Source organism: Erpetoichthys calabaricus (genome assembly GCF_900747795.2).
Source record: "Erpetoichthys calabaricus chromosome 1 unlocalized genomic scaffold, fErpCal1.3 SUPER_1_unloc_6, whole genome shotgun sequence".
In the NCBI taxonomy this organism is placed as follows: domain Eukaryota; kingdom Metazoa; phylum Chordata; class Cladistia; order Polypteriformes; family Polypteridae; genus Erpetoichthys; species Erpetoichthys calabaricus.
This window is the reverse complement of record NW_026261597.1, coordinates 267,419-289,047: the sequence shown is the minus strand read 5'-3', so window position 1 is coordinate 289,047 and position 21,629 is coordinate 267,419. Positions and strand designations below refer to the sequence as shown.

General features: G+C 40.5%; 1 protein-coding gene across 10 annotated transcripts in view; it reads left to right on the top strand.

Annotated features, from left to right (window-relative positions):
* The window catches only part of LOC114644082 (NACHT, LRR and PYD domains-containing protein 3-like), a 97,502-nt gene that overhangs the window by 5,859 nt on the left and 70,014 nt on the right, over positions 1-21,629 (top strand). For 8 of the 10 annotated variants that reach the window (XM_051921936.1, XM_051921932.1, XM_051921937.1 and 5 more), the window contains exon 1: positions 12,785-13,897. The exons of 1 other annotated variant lie outside the window; for it this stretch is intronic. Coding sequence is in view for 1 of the 9 variants with exons in the window: in XM_051921934.1 (XP_051777894.1) it covers positions 421-553 (133 nt within the window). In the remaining 8 variants the exon portion in view is untranslated. Of the gene's footprint in view, positions 1-382; positions 554-12,784; positions 13,898-21,629 lie in introns of those variants that run through there. One more of the 10 variants, XM_051921934.1, reaches the window with a different exon arrangement.

The window sequence follows — 21,629 nt, the reverse complement described above, 5'->3', positions numbered from 1 at the left end:
GGTCTCTATGTGGTGCAGGAAACTGAGCAGAAATGGTGAGCTCAGGAGAATTTTCTGAAAGTGCCTTTCCATCCATTTGAGAACTTCCAGATAGATAGATAGATAGATAGATAGATAGATAGATAGATAGATAGATAGATAGATAGATAGATAGATAGATAGATAGATAGATAGATAGATAGATAGATAGATAGATAGATAGATAGATAGATAGATAGATAGATAGATAGATAGATAGATAGATAGATAGATACTTTATTAATCCCAAGGGGAAATTCACAAGTTATTATGAGGTCATCAAACCAGACTGACTGCACTGCTGCTTTCCTCCAGTGGTCATCTCATAACCGATCCTCTAGTCACATGTGTGTCTTTCAGAGATTCAAAGACAAGGAAAAATATGAGGGGCAAGCAGGTGTGATGTCTTTCATCAATGACATCATGAAGATGGACAGTGTGGTACTGGTGAGCTTCTGGGAGGTGCTGGCTAAAGAACTTGTGAGATTTCCATCACCAAACATGACAAGAATACTGAAGGAGGTGACAGAGTGTGGTGAGTTAATGGTCTTACCTGACAGAGAACCATTGAATATGTGGACACAAGGAAAAGAAATGGAAGGGAAGGATAAAGGAACACAAAGCACAATGTTACTTTCTGTGGGCCTTTCAGTACACTGCTGTCGGGTCCACCACTGACACAGAGATGTTTATTTGGTGGCTGTAAACACCAACATTTCCTTTGGTTACTCTGATTCTCTTTTGTATGTTATCACTGCACAATTGTTCCTTTCCCAGAGCTTTACAATGATTATTGTATAAAAGAAAAAAAACCCACAGCAGAAAACGATAGCATCCAAAAAGAAAAACTTCTGAATTTTCCAAATCTACACTAATTCATTAAAATCCCCAAATATACACATACCTTATACATTTACACATATGTTCCTAAACCTGATCCACATATACCACAGATAATGTATACAAAATCATGTCTCACAAACCCAAGAAAAAAAATTTACACAAACACGTCCCAAATAACTTGTACACAAATTCAGTCAGTCAGTCAGTCAGTCAGTCATTGTCCAACCTGCTATATCCTAACACAGGGTCACGGGGGTCTGCTGGAGCCAGTCCCAGCCAGCACAGAGCGCAAGGCAGGAACAAATCCCCAGGTAGGGCGCCAGCCCACCGCAGGACACACACACACACACACACACACACACACACACACACACACACACACACACACAACAAGCACACACTACAATTTAGGATCACCAATGCACCTAACCTGCATGTCTTTGGACTATGAGATGAAACTGGAGCACCCGGAGAAAACCCGCGCAGACACAGGGAGAACATGCAAACTCCACACAGGGAGGACCCAGGAAGCGAAGTCAGGTCTTCTTACTGCGAGGCAGCAGCGCTACCACTGCACCACCGTGCTGCCCACACAAATTCAATAACACTTATTATGATTATGTTAGACACAAATCACAACAATATGCCTCCCAAAAACAGCAGCCTCTAACAATGACTCCAAGCAGCATGTGTCACTGTACACATATCTCTTTATACATTATGGAACAACACTTACACAAAGCACAACACGTAACACAAACCCTGAACCTCAATAACCCTCAGTATTACATCAAAATCCAGTTCCACAATATGCAGCAGATCAAACAAGAAAAACAATCAGCAAAGACATCCAGATGCTAAATGCACAGTCCAGTACCTGCTGAATCCAAATGAGGAAAAAGAATGAACAATGTCATCCACGATGAATGGTCCAGTAAAAAGGAAGATATAAACAGAAAAATAAAGGTGAGTTCACGGACCATTTATATGAACTCCTGTTTGCTGATCATTTCTACCCATGATGTCATTAAGGTTTCAAAAACCTTGCAAAAGATATGTCTTCCTTTGACCATCTGCCGGTATAATTATTCCACTTGGTTGGTTCCTAATATTCCATTATGGCTACTGACACACGGCCATCCGGTTAAAACAATTTGTCTTACTTGTTGCACAGAATGCCTTCCTTCTCTTGTCCTCCTCCTAACTGTGTAACATCATTGCTTTTTAAACACATTAAACAATCACTGCATCCTCTATGGAGGCCCTGACATACCAATAAGGACAGAGTTCAATCTTGCAGCATGGGCACATAGAACCGCTCAGGGCACTAGTAGCCTAAACATGTATTGCAGCAAGAGGCGCGGTGAAAGAAAAGTTAAAACAATATACTTTGGACAATGCAGATTTGTTAAATCTATTAAAAGTTTTTCAAAGGTGTAAGTGGTCCCACCAAACTGATGTAGAAACTGGGATGCCACTGTCATCTAAGTGCCACCTATCATGATCTTCCATTTGACATGGCTACCACTCCATCCTTATGCACTTCATAAGCCAACAGCTTACCTGGATGTTCAGTAATAATATTTTTGTCCTTCTTTATCAGGAAGTTACTGATTTCATTGTTTTATTTTGTTTATTTTTTGAGAGGATTCACCATCAAATTCATATGAAGCTTATCATTTCCATGAGGCCTCAGTGGACAGCTCCTGTTTTCTCCAATTTCATAACACAATATGTCTGCTGTACCTAATGCAGTTTAGTTGAGTATCTCCTGGGTCTTCTTTCCTGGACAATTAACCAAACATGGACACACATTACTGGTCTGCTCCAAACAAAGTCCACATTAGCAGCAGTCTTTTAGATTTTTATGTTGATCTTCTGGTGGTTTACCTCACAGTACATTTACTTATAGATGTGTTCATCTGCCCTGTCACTGCTGTGATTGTCTCCTCTCTCATGTTGTATCTCCAGGACCAGACCTCTTGCTGAACATTAAAGCCTGTCTACAGCCCCCTCCCATTAAGGCTCATATTTGAGGTGACTCACTGGTCTCCTGTTTCTAGTCAGCTGCATGTCCATTCTTCTGCTTCACAGTTTCCTTACTTGTTTTCCTTGTGACTTTCAGGACTCCATGAAACACACAGAGGTGGTGTGTCTGAATCCAGTAGAATTCTGGAGGATCAGGCTTCTCTTGGTGACCCAAACACAAGGGCTGTGGGCTTTGAGACTTGATACACAGAGCTGATGGTCATTGGTCAGTACAGAAGGACATACAATGAGAAGCATCATGAACTTGAGAAGACTGGAAGGATGCATACAGAGCTGATACAGGAGTGGACAAAAGAGAAATGCGAGCAAATCTGAACTGAGCAGACTGAGTTTGACTGGGCCAGAGGTACTCAGTACCAGAGGTTTGCATTTGTGTTTCTGTTTAAATTCAGGGAGCTCAATGTACTAGACACAGAGACGGAACCACAGATGCCTCTGACCAGGCTGATTGTAAGGCACTATAAATATCTCAATGACCCAAAACTGAGGGAAATCCTGCAAAAACCTGAATCTCTCCTCTTTATATTTGATGGACTGGATGAGTACAAACACAAACTGGACTTTACAAAGAGGAAGCTCCCTTCAAATCCAGATGACTACTTCCCTGTCCACACCCTGGTCACCAGCCTGGTCAGAGGGACATTACTGAAGGGCTATACAGATCTGATAATAAAAAGACCAACAGCCCTGGAGACACTGGACATGGAGAGAGTTGATTGATTTGCAGAGATCCTGGGGTTCTTCCCTGAACAAAGACTGATGTACTTTAAGAAGTTCTTTGGTGATGCTGATCAGGGCTCTGAGGCTTTTCAGTACGTGGAGGAGAACGTCATCCTGTACACCATGTGCTCCAACCCCTCATACTGCTAGATTACCTGCTCTGTGTTGAAGAGCCACTTCATGACACCTGAAGAAGAGCGAGGAGCTGCCCCCAGAACTGTCACTGAGCTCTTTGTGATGTTCCTACACAACATCCTCACCAATCACAAGCGAGAAGCTGAGGACCAGCAAGAGATTCAGGTCAAACTAGGAAAGATGGCTTATTATGGGGTGATGAACAGGACTCTTGTGTTTTATGACAAGTTTGAGATGTCCACCTTTGGTCTCCGACCAGTCCTGTCCTCTCCATTCCTCTCAAAGTTCCTCAAAGAAATCCTTCAGCGAGAAAGCACTCTGGAGCACACAACGTACACATTCTACCATCTCACCCTGCAGGAGTTCATAGCTACCTGCTCCTTCCACCTCAATTCATCAGGGGGCATTGAATACCTGCTTATGAACCTGGACTCATGTGAAGATGGCCAGTTTGAGATTCTCACTCGATTCCTGGCAGGACTGGCCAGATATTCTGTGTTTAAAACACTGGGGGGAGTCATGGGGGAGTTTGTGAGGAAGACAGCAAAGCGAATACTTGAGTGGGTGAAGCAGAAAGCTGAAGAGGCACTACAGGGACGAGATAAACGTGGAGCTCTGTGAGTGTGTCAGTGGCTCTATGAGACTCAGAATAAGAGATTAATCTGAGAAGACGAAGAATTTAAAGCTGGACTTTAGTGAGATGAGTAAGATGACTTTCTGTCCTCTGGACTGTGCTGTGCTGGGCTCTATCATCTGCTGCTGTTGAGAACTTGAGGAGGTCAACCTGTCAGACACACGTCTCACCTCAGAGTACATCATGAGACAGGCGCTGGGGCTCATCTGCTGCAGACGTTGCAAGTGAGTAATAAAACCTTCATGAGTTTAGTTTGTTCCTAAGTTCACTGTGTATGAACTCATTAGCTCTTTTAAGCCCCACCCTCCTCTCTAGCCCTCCACCCCCTCCACCCTAGCCCTCCACCCTAGAGGAAGTGATGTCACAGCTGTACTATGTCACATGGATATTTTACTCTGCTATCAGCTGTTCTTTACATCACAGTGACACAGTTAAACTCCACTAAGTCTGAGTCCAGGGTCTTCCTGAGTTGAAGTACTACAGTAATTTCTTGCCTCATTGCTTAAAATGTACAAATTTGTAATGCATTTCAGAAAGACTGAAGCAAACTTTGCTTAATTATTGTTAAGGGTGATCCTACTGGTCATTGTCAGGTATTGGATGTGACCACAAGGACAGTGGCCTTTGTGCTGACTTAGATGGCACTCTGTATGATGTCCTTGAACAAAGAGAGGATTAAATAAAGCATTTAATTGTTCTGTCGAGAGGTCAGCACTGCTGCTAGCTACAATATGATCAGAAGAGAAGTTTAGTAATAGTGGACACTGGTCAGGGTCATGGTGGACAAACAGAAGTGAATGCCATTTAAAAAAAACAATAAAACAGCAATAATGGCTAAATATGGTTAATATAACTTAACAGTTAATCAGCCATATAATCAGACCAATGAAAACAGTTCAGCAGTGCAGAGGCTCTTAAATAGCAAAAGCATTTATTTAAACAACACAACATGATAAACATTTAGAGCCATTAACAACAACACAGTCATTGATGCCTTCTTCAACAAGATAAAATTCACAAACACCTCTTAAAGAAGCCATTAGAGGTGATAAACAGCCGAGTGACAGCCATATCTGATGATAGCAGCAATTCTCAGCGAGGTCACAGAGCAGCCTTATCACGTCACCTGTGTGTGTCCTTCAAAATGGACAGCCAGAGCTGGAGGAGTTACCGGTACTCCAGATGATGGCTGGTCCTTCTTCATAGATTGAGCGGCATCCTTTATCTGTGATGTGCTTTAATTCCTCACTTGGCTGATTGTCTTGTTTAGTGACATCTCTGATTCTTACCTCCATCTTTCTGATATTTGATTATGTCAATTATTTCAGCAACACAACTAACTTATGACACAAACTCTCCCTCTGTCTCCATTCTTGTTTCATTGCTGCTTTGTTCTTGTTTGTAAAGAGCCTGCGATAGATGACAGCTGAGCACCACTACCACTGTCTGTACACCCCTGAGCAACAGGGTGCTTTCGTAAGTTGTCAGAGCAGATCCTCTAAAATATAGTGCCCTCTACTGGTCATAGTGTTTATCTGAAGCTTCTTTAACAGATTTATTGCTGTGAAGACCTGCTAAACCCCACCATACTTCTGTATTTAGTGACATATCAGCATGTCCCCTCTCTAACTCCCCCTATAGTTCCCTGACTGACACAGTGGCTCTTTGCCCACAGAGGAGGTCTGTTCTCATGTTGTCCCCTCTGGCAGTTCCTCAGTCTCTGTCCTGTAGATCTTCTGCTGTATCTTCTGTGTCAAAGTGGAAAGGAAGACCAGCAGACCACTGTCTTTCAATGCCCCAGAACTAGACTAAAATCAAGAAATGGTCAGTGAGAGATATTTGAAATGCTGAAGAAATTGTCTCAAAATGGGACTCCAGACATCATACAAAGGTTTGGGGCAGCCACCCATATATTGTGATCCTGGCTGCAAACAGTTGAGAAATAGCACTGGGTAGTTTACACAACTGAGTCCAAAACAGAACTGTCCTCCAGAGGAGGGGAGTGAGGTTTTATAGGGAGTTTTGCAGAAGTGATGTCGTCCTTGGTGCTGGGACAGGAAGTGACGTTTTCTGAGTTGAGGGAGAAGTGACATCTTTGTGGGCTTCAGAACCTGGTGGGATTTCCTGGGAAAAGTCTGCAGGGAAGTGAAAAAGAAAGTCAGCGCACCCCTCCACCCCCTGGTCGGATGTGTTGTTATGATTATTTAAGCCCTTTAGCTGCCTCCTACTCGCACTTGCGTGACAAAGTGAAAATAGATTGTTACATAAATCTACTTTGTAATGGAAATATTTAGCACAAAAATGTGTGTGTGTGTATGTTCTTTATCTCAGGGTCTTACTACTGGTATCATTTTGAGTGACATTATGTGACATAAAGATTTGCACTGTAGAATTATGGAACTGCAAAAAATTATAAATATAAAGTTCCTTTGCTATCAGGCATCAAAGGTAATACTTTAGATACAGAAAAAATGCATTTATTAGTCATGGACTGCTTGCTCTGTGACAAGACCTTTACAAAGGCGTCTTTCACTTATTCTCACTTACAAAGCCTCAAAAAAGTGGTTATTCATCTCCACAATATGGCCTACTAAAATAACTTCTTTTTGGAATGGTCAGAGGTGTCTTTCTCTGGATGTTGTGTGCTTCAATATCAGACCTGTGAATTCCTCAGATTCAAAGTAAAGTCATTTGACCAGCATATCAAAGCTCTTTCATGGACATCGTTAGAATTTAATGAGATAGTGGTCTCAATCCCACCTCTGATTTTCACTTGTAGAATGATCAAAAATAATAATCAAAGAGTCGGGAGGGGGTTTTTTGCATATTTAAGCCCCTGAGCCCCCCTGCCCACCAAAAAAATACAACGCAACTGGGCTCTTTAATATACCACACCTCACAGAGATGAATGACTCCTTTATTGAGTCTTTGTAAGTGTTATCAAGACAAAAAGAAGCCACTTCTAAGGTCTTATTACATGACAGTATATAAGTCATCGATGCAGTACCTAAAGTAACATTTTCCAGGATTGATTTATTGGATTGTAGTGTCTTTACATATTACATTGACATTCATTCAACAGATGTTTTAATCCAAAGTAATTTAAAAAAGAGCCTTTACTCGGGCAGATTTGTAAGGAGCCCCTCTGCATGTCTTTCTGTCTGTCAGTCCTTCTGTTTACACTTATCTCTCTTCATTTTCACAATCTATACTCCTGTCTTGTCATCTCTGCATATTGTTCAGGTTTCTCCTCAGCTCTCTCTGCTCTATAACCCCCCATAACTGGTCTGAGGCTGAGTGATGATAACATGGAAGACTGAGGAATGGACCAGCTGTGTGAGGGGCTGAGGAGTGAAAAGTATAAATCTGAAACACTGCCTAGCCAATCAGTACCGGTCCTTTTCTCCCTTCTTAGTGTCCAACCTCTGATACAACTCATCATACGCCTTTTCTGTAGCTTTCTCCCCCTCTCTCTTCACCTTGCGCCTTATCTCCTTGTACTCTTGTCTACTTTCTACCATCTCTCAGACTCACTTCTTCTTCGCCATCCTCTTCCTCTGTATACTCTCCTGTACTTCCCTATTCCACCACCAGTTTTCCTTTTCCTCCTTCCTCTGTCCAGATGTCACACCAAGCACTCTTTGCTGTCACCCTTACTACTTCTGCTGTAGTTGCCCAGCTGTCTTCACTGCCACCCAGTGCCTGTCTCACCTCCTCCTTAAACTCAACCTTGCAGTCTTCCTTTTTCAACTTCCACCATTTGATCCTTGGCTCTGCCCTCCCTCTTTTCCTCTTCTTGATCTCCAACATCATCCTACAGACCACCATCTTATGCTGCTTAATTACACGTTCCCCTGCCACCACTTTGCAGTCTTTAACCTCCTTCAGATTGACTCTTCTTCATAGGATGTAATCCACCTGTGTGTATCTTCCTCCACTCTTGTACGTAATGGTATATTTCTCCCTCTTCTTAAAATACTGATTCACTACAGCCATGTCCACCCTTTTGGCAAAATCCACTATCCTCTGACCTTCTTTATTCCTCCCCTTGACACCATACCTACCCATCACCTCCTTATCTCCTCTGTTCCCTTCACCAACATGCCCATTGAAATCCGCTCCAATAACCATTTTATGTCCCTTTAGCACATTGTTCATCACTTCATCCAACTCACTCCAGAAATCTTCATTCTCATCCATTGCACACCCAACTTTTGGGACATATGTATTAACAACATCATCATCACACCTCCAATTTCCAGCTTCATAATTATTACTCTGCCTCCGAAACACTCTTGACATACTGTTCCTTCAGAATAACCTCTACTCCGTTTCTTCTCCCATCCATATGTCCCATTCTGTTCTCATCCATACATCCTCCCATCATGACATAAAAAAACTGAATGGTTAAATTAAAATAATTTCATACATAACAAAATATAATCACAATGGAAAAATAAAGAAGAAATGTCCATAATCAATTGGCTTAAAAAAAACCCTTTAGTTGTCCCCTAATCATGTGTATGTGACATAAGACAGCATGCAAAATCCCCCCTGCTGTGGTGATGTGTCTTTTAAACCATCGCCATTGTCAGAAGAAGATTTTCCTGTTCATGGGATGTCTGTCATACTCCTTCCACTGCCATGCCAAGAAAAGTCTCTCAACAGAGTTGAAGAACGGAGGATAAGGAGGATGGCGCACAAGTATGAATCTGTCATTAGTGTTTAACAATCCACAGACTTGAATACTCCGATGAAAACTGACATATCCCAGGTAATCACACAGGACTGCCATGACTGGTCCTGCTGCTGTTGTTCCAACACCATCAGCACATCTCTAAGGTCAATGAGAAATGTCAGTAGCTGTGCTGTGTTACGTGGACCAAAGTAGCATGAAGTGGTGGACTCCATGCACAACAAGAAATGATACTCAAAAAATAGGCAGTGAAGTTACAAATCTAACTTGAATTTATTCTAATCAAAGTAAATGAAAAAATTTGCCAGTGGAAGAATAGAAACTACACTTGGTAAGACTTAAGTATGAAAATAACACGCATCTTGAAATTAGTAGGAGAACTCTTATAATGAGCAATTTAACCTAAAATATCACAGATTATTGATTAGTAAAGGCTCAAAACTAGGGGCTTAATCTTGATTGATTTTGTATGTGTGTGTATTTTCATTTAAGAGGAATCAACCTGCACATAGTTCTTATATAGGTCTGCATAGACCTTCAGTATTCCTTTGACTTAATTTGTGGAGAACTTCAGTCAGTTATATGGTCCTGAAAATGTAGTCTACAATGTGTCCGGGCGACTCGTCTGTGTGAGGATGTCATGTTGCCTGACAATTTGGACTCAATATCTGGATTTCCCAATGAAGATTACTTGGGTCACATTAAGAAGATGATCAGAGCACCCCGTAGTCCATTAGCACAGATCATATGGTGAATTTCTGAAGTGAATATGACACCAAGTCATGAGCTCACAGAGGGAAATCCAATCTTGACAAAGGAACACTGTGATGGACCCCCAACAGCTTCTTTTCAACACCACAGAGTTTGTTAATTTCATTAAGTAGACTTGGATGGCAAATCCATGATATTTAAAACATGGAATGAGGCAGATGACTGTGTTGTGACTGGCAAAAGCATTACATTAATAGCAAATATCCTGAGCTCACAAGGCAAAGTGCACATTGTGAATAGAGAATAGAAAAGAAAAGACACATTTTTTGAGTACTTCATAAATTTATGCAATTTTGGAATCCATAAAGTATGTAATCTTTCATCAACTTGAAAAACTGTTGACCTGTATGAAAATATACAAAGGTGTGCTAGATTGTCATATAAAGATGATGATGGTGATGTTCTGCCCCTCCACCATTTTAGCACATGAAAATCTGACATCTGGAAGTGTTTGTTAGAAAGGCTGCCATTGATACTCTTTGACATGGGGCTATGGTCAGTTTGTTCTCTGCTTTTTTAGAGCAGTAAGTTTACAGGGGTGGAATTTGACAGCACAAATGTGTGGTGTGTGAGTGAAAGATGGTGTGTGCTGGCGGCCACCATTCAGAGGAAAGCAACAAGTGAATGCCATCAAGCAGGCCCTGCTGCCTGACTCTCTGGACACAGTGGAGTGTACGCCAGATGTTTGAATTCCAAAAAGTTGAACTTCAATCATAATTGTATCTGATGATGTCTGTATGCATGCTGTATCACAAAATTGGTTTACAACAGATAATTCTGAGCAGAGACAGAGAAAAATCATGGAGGCTGAATTGCAGTCAGAGGCTGAGGGTCTGAACCAAAGGAAGCAAAGGAGGATGATGTATGCATCGCGTTTTGAAGCAATCTATAGACCATCACTTGTGAGACACACCTTCACTTACACTGTAGGCCCTTTCACACATAACTACCACAATATTTCTGGGTTAGGTTTTCAGGAAATCATCTCATATTCCCCCTTTCACACTGGACTCATTGCCAGAAGCATCACATTCTCGAAATACAATGAAAATCCCAGGAAGGACATAAGTTACGAATACCGGTGCTGTTAGATTTTTAACAAAAGTGCTATTGTTGGTTTTGTTTTCTTGCTTTTCTAGGCTGAGCAGTCAATTCTTAGTGGCTGCTTACCATTCAGCTGGTGACAGTGGGGATGAAGGAGGAGGCAGCAAGGGTCTTTCAATCATAAATCATTCACAGCCCTAAATATGGCTGGACCACAATATAATCACGGTGTCCTATCAGAATGTGACGTGTACAACTTAGTTGAGGACAAGGGGCAGTTAGTGATTTCTGTCATCACCTCCTCAGTTTACCACGGCATCCATGAGCTTTACTCCTGTAAGTAAAGTTGTTGTAGAAAGGGGAGGCTTCTCAAACTGTGTACACTGAGAAACACTCTCCATTTGTTCATACAATGTTGATTTTCACATCCAAATCACTTTTTCCACCTTTACATTTTCACTTTCAAGTGTAATTTTTCTGCACCCCCCGTTTGTTCCTGTGTTCTGTTGAAGTTGATCTTGCAGATCTGTGACCCCAGGAAACATCTCAACTGAGGCATCCAGCACCACCTGCTAGTAAATTTTTGATGGTCAGAAATTATTATTTTGCTGAAATTCTGTCCCAACATGGATGTCTATTGAGTGGCATCTCACACTGTTTAAACTATGCAAGTGCATTGAGAAATGCTGGCCATTTTTTCATGTTGTTTTATTTTTTTCACTTCAGAATAACATTCCACCCTTAAGTTTTCATCATTTATATATTTGGATGTTGCAAGCTTCAGAATTATTGTCAGATGTAAATGTTTTACTGCATTTTATTTATCTTGTAGACTGTTGGCCCCAACAGACACCCCCACAATGGTAACAGGTGCCACCTGCAGGTGGTTTCTTGACGGTGATGAATTATCTACATGATAGACTTAAATAAGAACTCTTGAGGATGATGTACAGTATATTGATACGTCGCACTTCTAGTAGATGTATGTTCTTACACTTTATGTTCACAAAACTACCTGAATAAGCAGATGCATCATCTGCTGAACTTCAGTGAGCCAATGCGTGTAGACATTATTTAAATGCAGAGAGTACGACTGGAATGGTAAATGCAACATATACAAGTGTTGTCTGGGCAGATATCTCTATTCTGTTATTTAAATTGATTGGTATAACTAGAACTGTTGATTTTGTTTTAGTGATAGTTTGTCGATATCAAGGCCAAAGCCAGTGGTTCCACCATTCTCCACAGCAACTTATAAGGCTACTATCAGATGTGTGAAGATAACTTCATTTTCTGAGGATATCTGTAGTTAAGATATAGCGGGTTGGATAATGGATGGATCATGGCAGTCATGAAGTGGAATGCATTGAGTTTAATGGAGGTTTAAGGTACAGAGTATTGCAGTGTGCTCCTTTTTTTTGTGTTTATGTGTTAACATGGCGTTAATTGTTTCTATGAAAAATGACTCAAGGGTTGACTCTATTACTGTGTTTCTTTTAAAAAAATAAAAATAGAATAGGGCAGTGGTAGCCTAAAGTTTAGAGATGCATGCGTTTGGACAGAAGGTCTCTTGGTCGAATACTAGATTAGTGCCCTTCCACTCTCAATCATCCTTGTCCATCCCTCATTATTACAACTGAGGTACGCTTAAGTAAGCACTGAGCCCCCCAAACTGCTCCCTGGGTGCTGCACAACAGCTACTCACTGCTCCTACACTGAGGAGGTGAAATGCAGATGTCACATTTCATTGTAGTGTGCTGTGGTGTGTTTACAATGACCAGTAAAGGATTTCTAATTCTCTGCTATTTAGGGATTATTGTTGTAAAACTGCACTCGAGTTTGACATTTGTTATGCGTCTTACTTCATTTTTTTCTCTTTCAGCTCTGATTAGTGAGATCCTCATTCAGCAGGAAATAATCCTTGAGCAGCAGTCACTCATTCTAAACTGATGCAAGCACAACAGCAGACCTCCACTGACAACACTGAAGAGGGGCTTCTGAAACTAAACTACCTGAAAGCTCTGCACACTCAGGAAGGTCAACTGCACCGTCCAGACATGAAAGGAAAATTGTTCAGTCATCTAGTTTTCATCAAACAGCTTTTCATGCAACTGAGATCAAGTGATGTTCACCTTTACACGCACACAGCCTGCCTATACTGTACATTGGCCACAATCACGTCTCTTCAGATTAATCATTCAGGTCTGACTGGAGGAGTGTGAATGGGGTGTTTTTGGTATCAAACATAATGTTGTACACGGTGGTTTAACAATGGTGCAGTTGTCCTCAACAACACGGAGGCATTCATGAAACGGAATAAAATCAGAAAAATAAAATAACAAGAATAATAAATCACAAGTTAGGACACTTCAAGCAGGATAATTATTAATGGTAAAATAATAACTGTATTGAACCGTGAACACAGCAAACCCAGACCTGTACTGACAGAGTCCTAAGAAATTCTTGGCAATTTGTGACTCACTGAAAAATAATAAATTTCAATAAGAAATAAGCTACTTACTGTAGTTTGAACAAAACATGTCACTCATCTCTGCTTTTTTAATGTGTGTGCTCAGAAGCAATGAATAAGAGAAAATGGACCTGTGAGGGTAAAGAGACAGACGCTGAGTCACAGTGGCCACCACTCTGTGTGTAATCTGAAGAAAGGCCCACACGTCAGTATTGTAATTGTGTCTGTTAACATCTGTTAGTAATGAGCACCGGGTGGTAAAGTGGCCCCCTTGACTGATGAAGACTCACCAGACAGCATTCCTGTTTGTTACTTTATTCACAAACCTGCACTTCCTCATTTCAGTGTGTTTGTAATGTAGAAGATCAGCCAGAGAGCTGACATTAGACACACCGAGTCCTGCTGCAGTCTCAGGTTTGGCCTCACAACTGACAACGTCTGCTGAAGTTGAGGGGCCGCAGCGGCATATTGAATAAAGTCACGTCGTCAGTTCATGGGTCATCAAGGACATAAACAGGTAGGAGAACAGAACTAATAAACTGCTCAGAGTAACTTGTGATATTCTACTCACTCAGGACACTGGAGGGGCTGCAGGTGACTTTCAGAATCTCGTATTTGACTGTAGGTAACAAAGACGTTAAATTATACTGAGCTGGCAGAGCAGGACAGAGTTGCCTGGCCTGGATGTTTTAAAAAACTACGAAATTAATTTCATTCTGTAGCGCAGTTTAAAACCTATGTTTGTGTTTTACAAATAGAAAAAAGAAAAATGAAATTAATGATAGATGTAAAATGTAAACATCCTTGCTTTGTCTGTTTAGTGTAAGTGTACAGGTGCTGGTCATAAAATTAGAATATCATGACAAAGTTGATTTATTTCAGTAATTCCATTCAAAAAGTGAAACTTGTATATTAGATTCATTCATTACACAGACTGATGTATTTCAGATGTTTATTTCTTTTAATGTTGATGATTATAACTGACAACTAATGAAAGTCCCAAATTCAGTATCTCGGAAAATTAGAATATCAATTAAGACCAATGCAAAAAAAGGATTTTTAGAAATGTTGGCCAACTGAAAGGTATGAACATGAAAAGTATGAGCATGTACAGCACTCAATATTTAGTTGGGGCTCCTTTGGCCTGGATTACTGCAGCAATGCGGTGTGGCATGGAGTCGATCAGTCTGTGGCACTGCTCAGGTGTTATGAGAGCCCATGTTGCTCTGATAGTGGTCTTCAGCTCTTCTGATTTGTTGGGTCTGGTGTATTGCATCTTCCTCTTCACAATACCCCATAGATTTTCTATGGGGTTAAGGTCAGGCGAGTTTGCTGGCCAATCAAGAACAGGGATACCATGGTCCTTAAACCAGGTACTGGTAGCTTTGGCACTGTGTACAGGTGCCAGGTCCTGTTGGAAAATGAAATCTGCATCTCCATAAAGTTCGTCAGCAGCAGGAAGCATGAAGTGCTCTAAAACTTCCTGGTAGACGGCTGCATTGACCTTGGACCTCAGAAAACACAATGGACCAACATCAGCAGATGACATGGCACCCCAAACCATCACTGATTGTGGAAACTTTACACTGGACCTCAAGCAACGTGGATTCTGTGCCTCTCCTCTCTTACTCCAGACTCTGGGACCTTGATTTCCAAAGGAAATGCAAAATTTGCTTTCATCAGAGAACATAACTTTGGACCACTCAGCAGCAGTCCAGTCCTTTTTGTCTTTAGCCCAGGCAAGACGCTTCTGACGCTGTCTCTTGTTCAAGAGTGGCTTGACACAAGGAATGCGACAGCTGAAACCCATGTCTTGCATACGTCTGTGCTGGTGGTTCTTGAAGCACTGACTCCAGCTGCAGTCCACTCTTTGTGAATCTCCCCCACATTTTTGAATGGGTTTTATTTCACAATCCTCTCCAGGGTGTGGTTATCCCTATTGCTTGTACACTTTTTTCTACCACATCTTGTCCTTCCCTTCGCCTCTCTATTAATGTGCTTGGACACAGAGCTCTGTGCACAGCCAGCCTCTTTAGCAATGACCTTTTGTGTCTTGCCCTCCTTGTGCAAGGTGTCAATGGTCGTCTTTTGGACAACTGTCAAGTCAGCAGTCTTCCCCATGATTGTGTAGCCTACAGAACTCGACTGAGAGACCATTTAAAGGCTTTTGCAGGTGTTTTGAGTTAATTAGCTGATTAGAGTGTGGCACCAGGTGTCTTCAATATTGAACCTTTTCACAATATTCTAATTTTCAGAGATACTGAATTTGGGACTTTCATTAGTTGTCAGTTATAATCATCAACATTAAAAGAAATAAACATTTGAAATACATCAGTCTGTGTGTAATGAATGCATCTAATATACAAGTTTCATTTTTTGAATGGAATTACTGAAATAAATCAACTTTGTCATGATATTCTAATTTTATGACCAGAACCTGTATGTCACACATACACAGCAGAGTGAAATTCTCATTTTCATGTTTCGTCGTTGCTCTCGGCTGCCATGCTCAGTGTTTCTTTATTTTACTGTTTCTTGTCAGTCCTGATAGCAGTGCATTAAGTCTAAGGACTAATGTGTGATATAAAATTAAATTCGGAATCTCCATCAAGTCAGATTGAGTTTTATCTCATGATTTTCACTTTGTTTACTGCTGCCATAAATTTAAGTTTTATTTTTTCTTGTTTCATTTAAGGCAATTTCTGCTCTTGCATTCTATGTTGCTGGTTGTTAGGATTTGATTTTATTTTGATTTTCTTTGACCCATTTATGTCTTTTTCAGGCCTTTTTACTTGTTTTTTGGTGTGTTGGTCTGTGTATCGCTGAATACACGTCTGCCCTTTTCACTTTTTATTTTAAACATATTTAATGATGTGCCTCTTGGTTCACCTCTTGGCAGGTTTCACATTTTCTTGTTATACAACATTGGATCATAGAGGATTTAATTTGGCTTTTTTGGCAAACACTACCATTTTGTGTTATTTTCATAATTGTGACAGCCATATTGGTTATGGTTATGATATTATTTCTGTCATGTGTCATCATTTAATGGCCTTCTTTAAGATGGCGGCCCAGTGTGCCCTCTGTACTAGGTTAGGGATACATTGCTAGGTGCTTCTTGTTTGATTTGGCAAAGATTTTGTGATGGAAACAAACTTCTCTTTTATTAGGGCTTGTTTGATCAGCTGCATTTTGACACGTGTTTCAGATTTTTAACTGAGAATCTTGGATTTCGTTTTGATCTCTGAAAGCAGATCATTGGCCTTCCAGGGGATTGGTGCAGAGGTCACTAGTAGTTTGTTCTCTTGTTGCCTGTTCATGTTGGTGATTCACTGGACAGATTGGCCTTTATTGAGTGAAGATCAGCAGAGAATCATCAAATTGTAACAAATCTACATAAGTAAAAGTGTGGTATTTTATTTTTATTTCTCTGCACCACTTGCTGAATAACTCGTACCCTGATAGTTTCTATTGCCTACATGGCATGTCAGGGCCACCAGAGAACATCCTGTGATTGAGTGGCATGTTTTAAAAATGGATATTGTTTCATAATCAAAAAAGGGAAAATGAGAGGCGGAAGGCTTACAACTCAACCAGCATCTTGAATTAATCCTGAGGGCAGATTGTCAGATAGCATACGCTGTGGGCTAACTGGAGCAGTTATACTGGTGGGCCTTGAGGGACTGTGTATCTGTGGGAAAGATCTAACTTACCTGCATTAACATTGTGTATTTAATTCATTTGGGTTCAGTTTGTTTTGCATATTTTTGTTTGTTTTGCATATTTTGATCTTTTGTATTTTCAGGGACTGGATTTCTGATGCAATAAAGAGGAGGGTTGAGGTTCTTGGTATGTGTGACATGTTCCTGTGGCTTTATGTATTATGATTCGTGTGTGGGGGGTTTTGTAAAGTATGTGCTGTGAATTGTGATATGTGATTTTTTAAAACTCCTCTATGGTATTCCATGATTTAGCTGAGTAAACTCTGCTTGATTTAAAGTGTTTTCCAATTAATTGTGAGTCAGCTACACGAACACCACGTGTTTGACGTTAACTCAAGGTGGGCCTCGGCAATCCACGATTATGTGAGCACTGTAACTGATAACATCAATCAGAGATCAGAGGAGGGAGAAACATCAGCTTTAAGCCGACTTTAAGTGTGATGTAGTGTATGTATGGTCTATTAGGGGACAGCTCTGAAAACATGAAGAGTTTATTTAATTGTCATAAAACAGAAGAAAAGGTAACAGAGACAATGGCAGTCTTTCCAGCAGTTGATAAGGAAATAATTATTGATAAATAGTAACACAAATTGGAAACACGAAAGAGGACACAAGGCCATCCAGCTCAATGCCTAAGTACATTACAGGTCTGAATCTGTGCACTGCATAATTAAATATTAATGGCATTATTCACATCAAAAAATGTAAACCTATTATTTTATGACCGTCTAACTTGAAACACTTAAAACATGTAACTATTCAATAGCAACATGAAAATCTATTGGCAACATTGCACACGCTTTTTATTTGTCGGCCACTTTTTGCCAGCTGTCTTTTTTGGTTTGGGCTGCTTTTGCAGTGTTTCCCCTTGTGCATATTAAATCTTGAAATCCTTCAATCCTCCACTCAACTTCGAATGAAAGGTCCTGCTCCGCTTGTGTGAAAAAAAAATGTACCCGTTCTTTCGTCATTTTGTTGCAGTCTATCAAAGACTTGCTGATCATGTTTTCTAGACTCAATATATATGGGCTTTTCACTCAGCGTGGGTGCACGCATTCATCTCGGATGATTAGATCCAGCTAGACTAATCTAATACACGACTGTGTTTGAAAAACCAACTTATCTGGATGAGTTTCACTGGCATTAACTCATCCAAGATGAGGCAGCTGATCTCGGATGATTTAAGCGACGTACGAAAAATACCCCCCTGTACATAGACAATGTCTTTGCATCCTCCAAACAATTACACTCCAAATTTTACTTTCCAGCAACACATTTCTTTCACTACCTTCAAATGTAGAAACTTTGTTAAACAGAACCTGCCCAATTTTCTTCACCTCCCACCTACCTCTATGCTGGAAAAATATTGATCAGTCTTGAACACAGTATTTCTGTAATATATAAAAACATTTTACAGTCCCTCCCTTTCAAAGATCCAAGAGGACAGTGGGTTAAGGATCTCTCACTCAACATCTCAGAAAAGGAGTGGAAGGTAGCAATGCACAGAATTCACTTCAGCTCCATATGCACAAAGCATACAATTATTCAGCTTATAATTATATATTGAGCACATCTCTCTTATTTAAAATTGTCCAAAATGTTTCCAGTGCAAGATCCAACCAGCAAACGTTGCAATAAAGTTCCAACCTCACTGGGCCACATGTTTTGGGCCTGCGCCAAATTAACATCATTCTGGACCAAAATCTTTAAATACCTCTCAGACAGCTTTGGAGCCCCAATCCCTCCTAACCACTAACAGCTGTGTTTGGTGGGCTCACAGATGGGCTTAAAGAGGAAAAGGACAAACAAACTGTGATTGCCTTTGCTACACTATTGGCACATGGACTTGTCTCGCTCAACTGGATGAATCCTAACTCTCCTGTTCTAAGCCAGTGTGTAACTGATGTTATATATTATTTGAAATTGGAAAAAATCAAACTCTCACTTAAAGGATCTGTTCAGACCTTTTTCAAAACCTGGCAGGATCTGATCAATAACATTTTAGAATAAGCATTTAAATTGAGGAAGCAGATTCTTCCCCTTTTTTTTCCTTTTTTTTTTTTTTTTCTCTATTTATTTTTACTCATTTATAAATTTATCTATTTACTCATTTTTACTAACTTAAAGTATTATTCTGCTAGCCTAGCTCTCTTTCTCATAGGTGGAGTTTGATTAGTTTTGAACCAAGTCTTGTAAAACTTGACTTATTTCTATGGAATGTTATTTGCTTTTAAAATCAATAAAATAAAAAAAATGATGACTTTGTATTGATTTAGTCTCTTGCTCTAACTGCCCTGTCACTGGGTAAGTTTGCTTCTGCCTCTCCATTTTACAGTGAATTATCTTCTCTTAATGCTTTTGACACAGTTACACATCTATATTTCTGATTACAAGATGAATTCAGTGTACAAGATGGTTATGTGTTCTGTGGTGCTCGCCTCATTGCTCCTTTCTCTCAGAGTCACATGTTGGTTGCATTCACTTGTCTATGTCACCAAAGATATGTGTAAAGTAGACAGTGCGTGTGTGTCATCTCTATTGGTGGCCAGGCATAGACGGCATGGTTGAAGTTCTTGTTAAAAACTGTCAACTGTGTCAATCTTCTCATCAGACAGCCAATTTCCTTTTCTACACCTGTGCCATTTCCATCTGAACCCTGAGAGAAACTGGTAATAGATGTTGGGGGTCTATTTGAAACAGCTGCCTGGCATTATACTTATACACTAACCCTGACTGATTATCATTGCAAGTGGCCAGAAGTTACCTTCACTGTTTCCATTTCCACTCAAAATGTCACACATTTCCTTATCTCAATTTACCAGATTCAGAAATCTGCAGACCCTTCTGTCAGAAAACACCTGTCAATTCACATCTGCAGACTCTGCAGTATTTCTGAACACAAATGATATAATATTCATCACATACATATCTCTGTATACCATCTGACTGCAAACAGGGCATTGAAAGTTTTCAATGTGATCTCAAAGGCTTCATTCAGTCTGTTATCTTGCAAACAAATCCCTGGAGACCTGCACTCTCTCAGAATGTCTTCCAATTTACCATTCAACACCACATGCTATTACTCCACATGTTTTCCCCTTCATCATAGAAATATACAAATACATCTCAATGTCTTTCCTCATCCTCTTCACTGCAAGGCTGATGATCTTCTTTCAAGGGAAAGCAAAAACTTACACTGATGCTAGACGTGGAATGTATAGCCCTCATTTCCAAAAAGAGGACAAGGTCCATCACAACCTGGAAAAGTTAAAAAACATATTGGTTCTTGTAATTATCTTCCAACAGATGAGATGAAACATAATTTTCACAATTATCTAAGTCAAATGCACCTGTGGCAAAGAATGATAAAATGGACTTATCACTCAAACCTTCATTGCCACCTTCTCCTGAGGTTCCTTACAGGATACAAGAATACAAGTTTGGATGTGGCAAGAGTCTTCAAGAATAAATGAGGTGAAAAGGTTCACCAAGGTACAATAAGTCCAAGTGCAATGAGCAAATTCAACCATGCAAAGCACTTGCTATCACTCAGAAAGCCAACTCTTGGTATGGCTTGTAAGTCAATGGAGGGTCAGGGCCAGGAGGCAAACCACAGAGCCCCGGACCTCTTTGCTAAACCTACTCAGAGCACCAGAAGAGATGCTGAATCTGAAGTCACAGAGGCCATGGCCGAATTTACCACCAGTAGCAGATCGTAAATGGGCACAACTGGATGAAGATATACATATTATACTGGATAGCAGCCTGGAAGGAGATGCTACCAAGAAAATTAATGCCATGGTACAGGTTTTGTGTCAGGCATGCGGCGATGCCTTTGGCTTGAAGGAAGGTAAGACAATCGCGCTATCAGCAGGTCCCAGGAGGAGGCAGTGAAAGGCTCCATAAGCTAAGGACACTCAATAAACAGTGTCAAAAAGCAGATGATACAGAAAAGGAAGCCCTGAGCCAGCTAAGCTCTAAGTTAGGGCAGAGGAGGAGGACGTTGGGAGCATTCAATGACGCAGAAATGATCTGGAAAAAGAAAACAGAGGAGTAGCAACAGAGGTAAACCTTTTACAAGAACCCCTTTCAGTTCATAGACAAATTCCTGGAAAAGCCAAGAAGTGGGAAACTGGTGAGCTGTAAGGAAGACGTTGAAGACAAGGTAGCAGCAGCACATGGAGAACCCAGCATGGAATGCTTTCTTTGATTACCAATTTTAAACCACACACCCCTTACAGCACAGCAGATTTTACCAATGAAGAAGTAAGGGAAGTAATGGAAAAAGCCTGTTGAATAAGAATAAAGAAAACCTTCCATTTTGTATTTTGAGTAGAGCACAGCAAAAATCTAACAGTGTGTATGTGACATTTTGAGTAGAGCACAGCAAAAATCTAACAGTGTGTACTTGACATTTAGCATGCACAGCAATTGTTTATTTGTGTGAGCAGTTCAAAAGAATCTGACTTTACCAGGAATATGTATTTTTCGCAACTTGTTCTTCCTGTAAAATGAAGAAGTTTATCT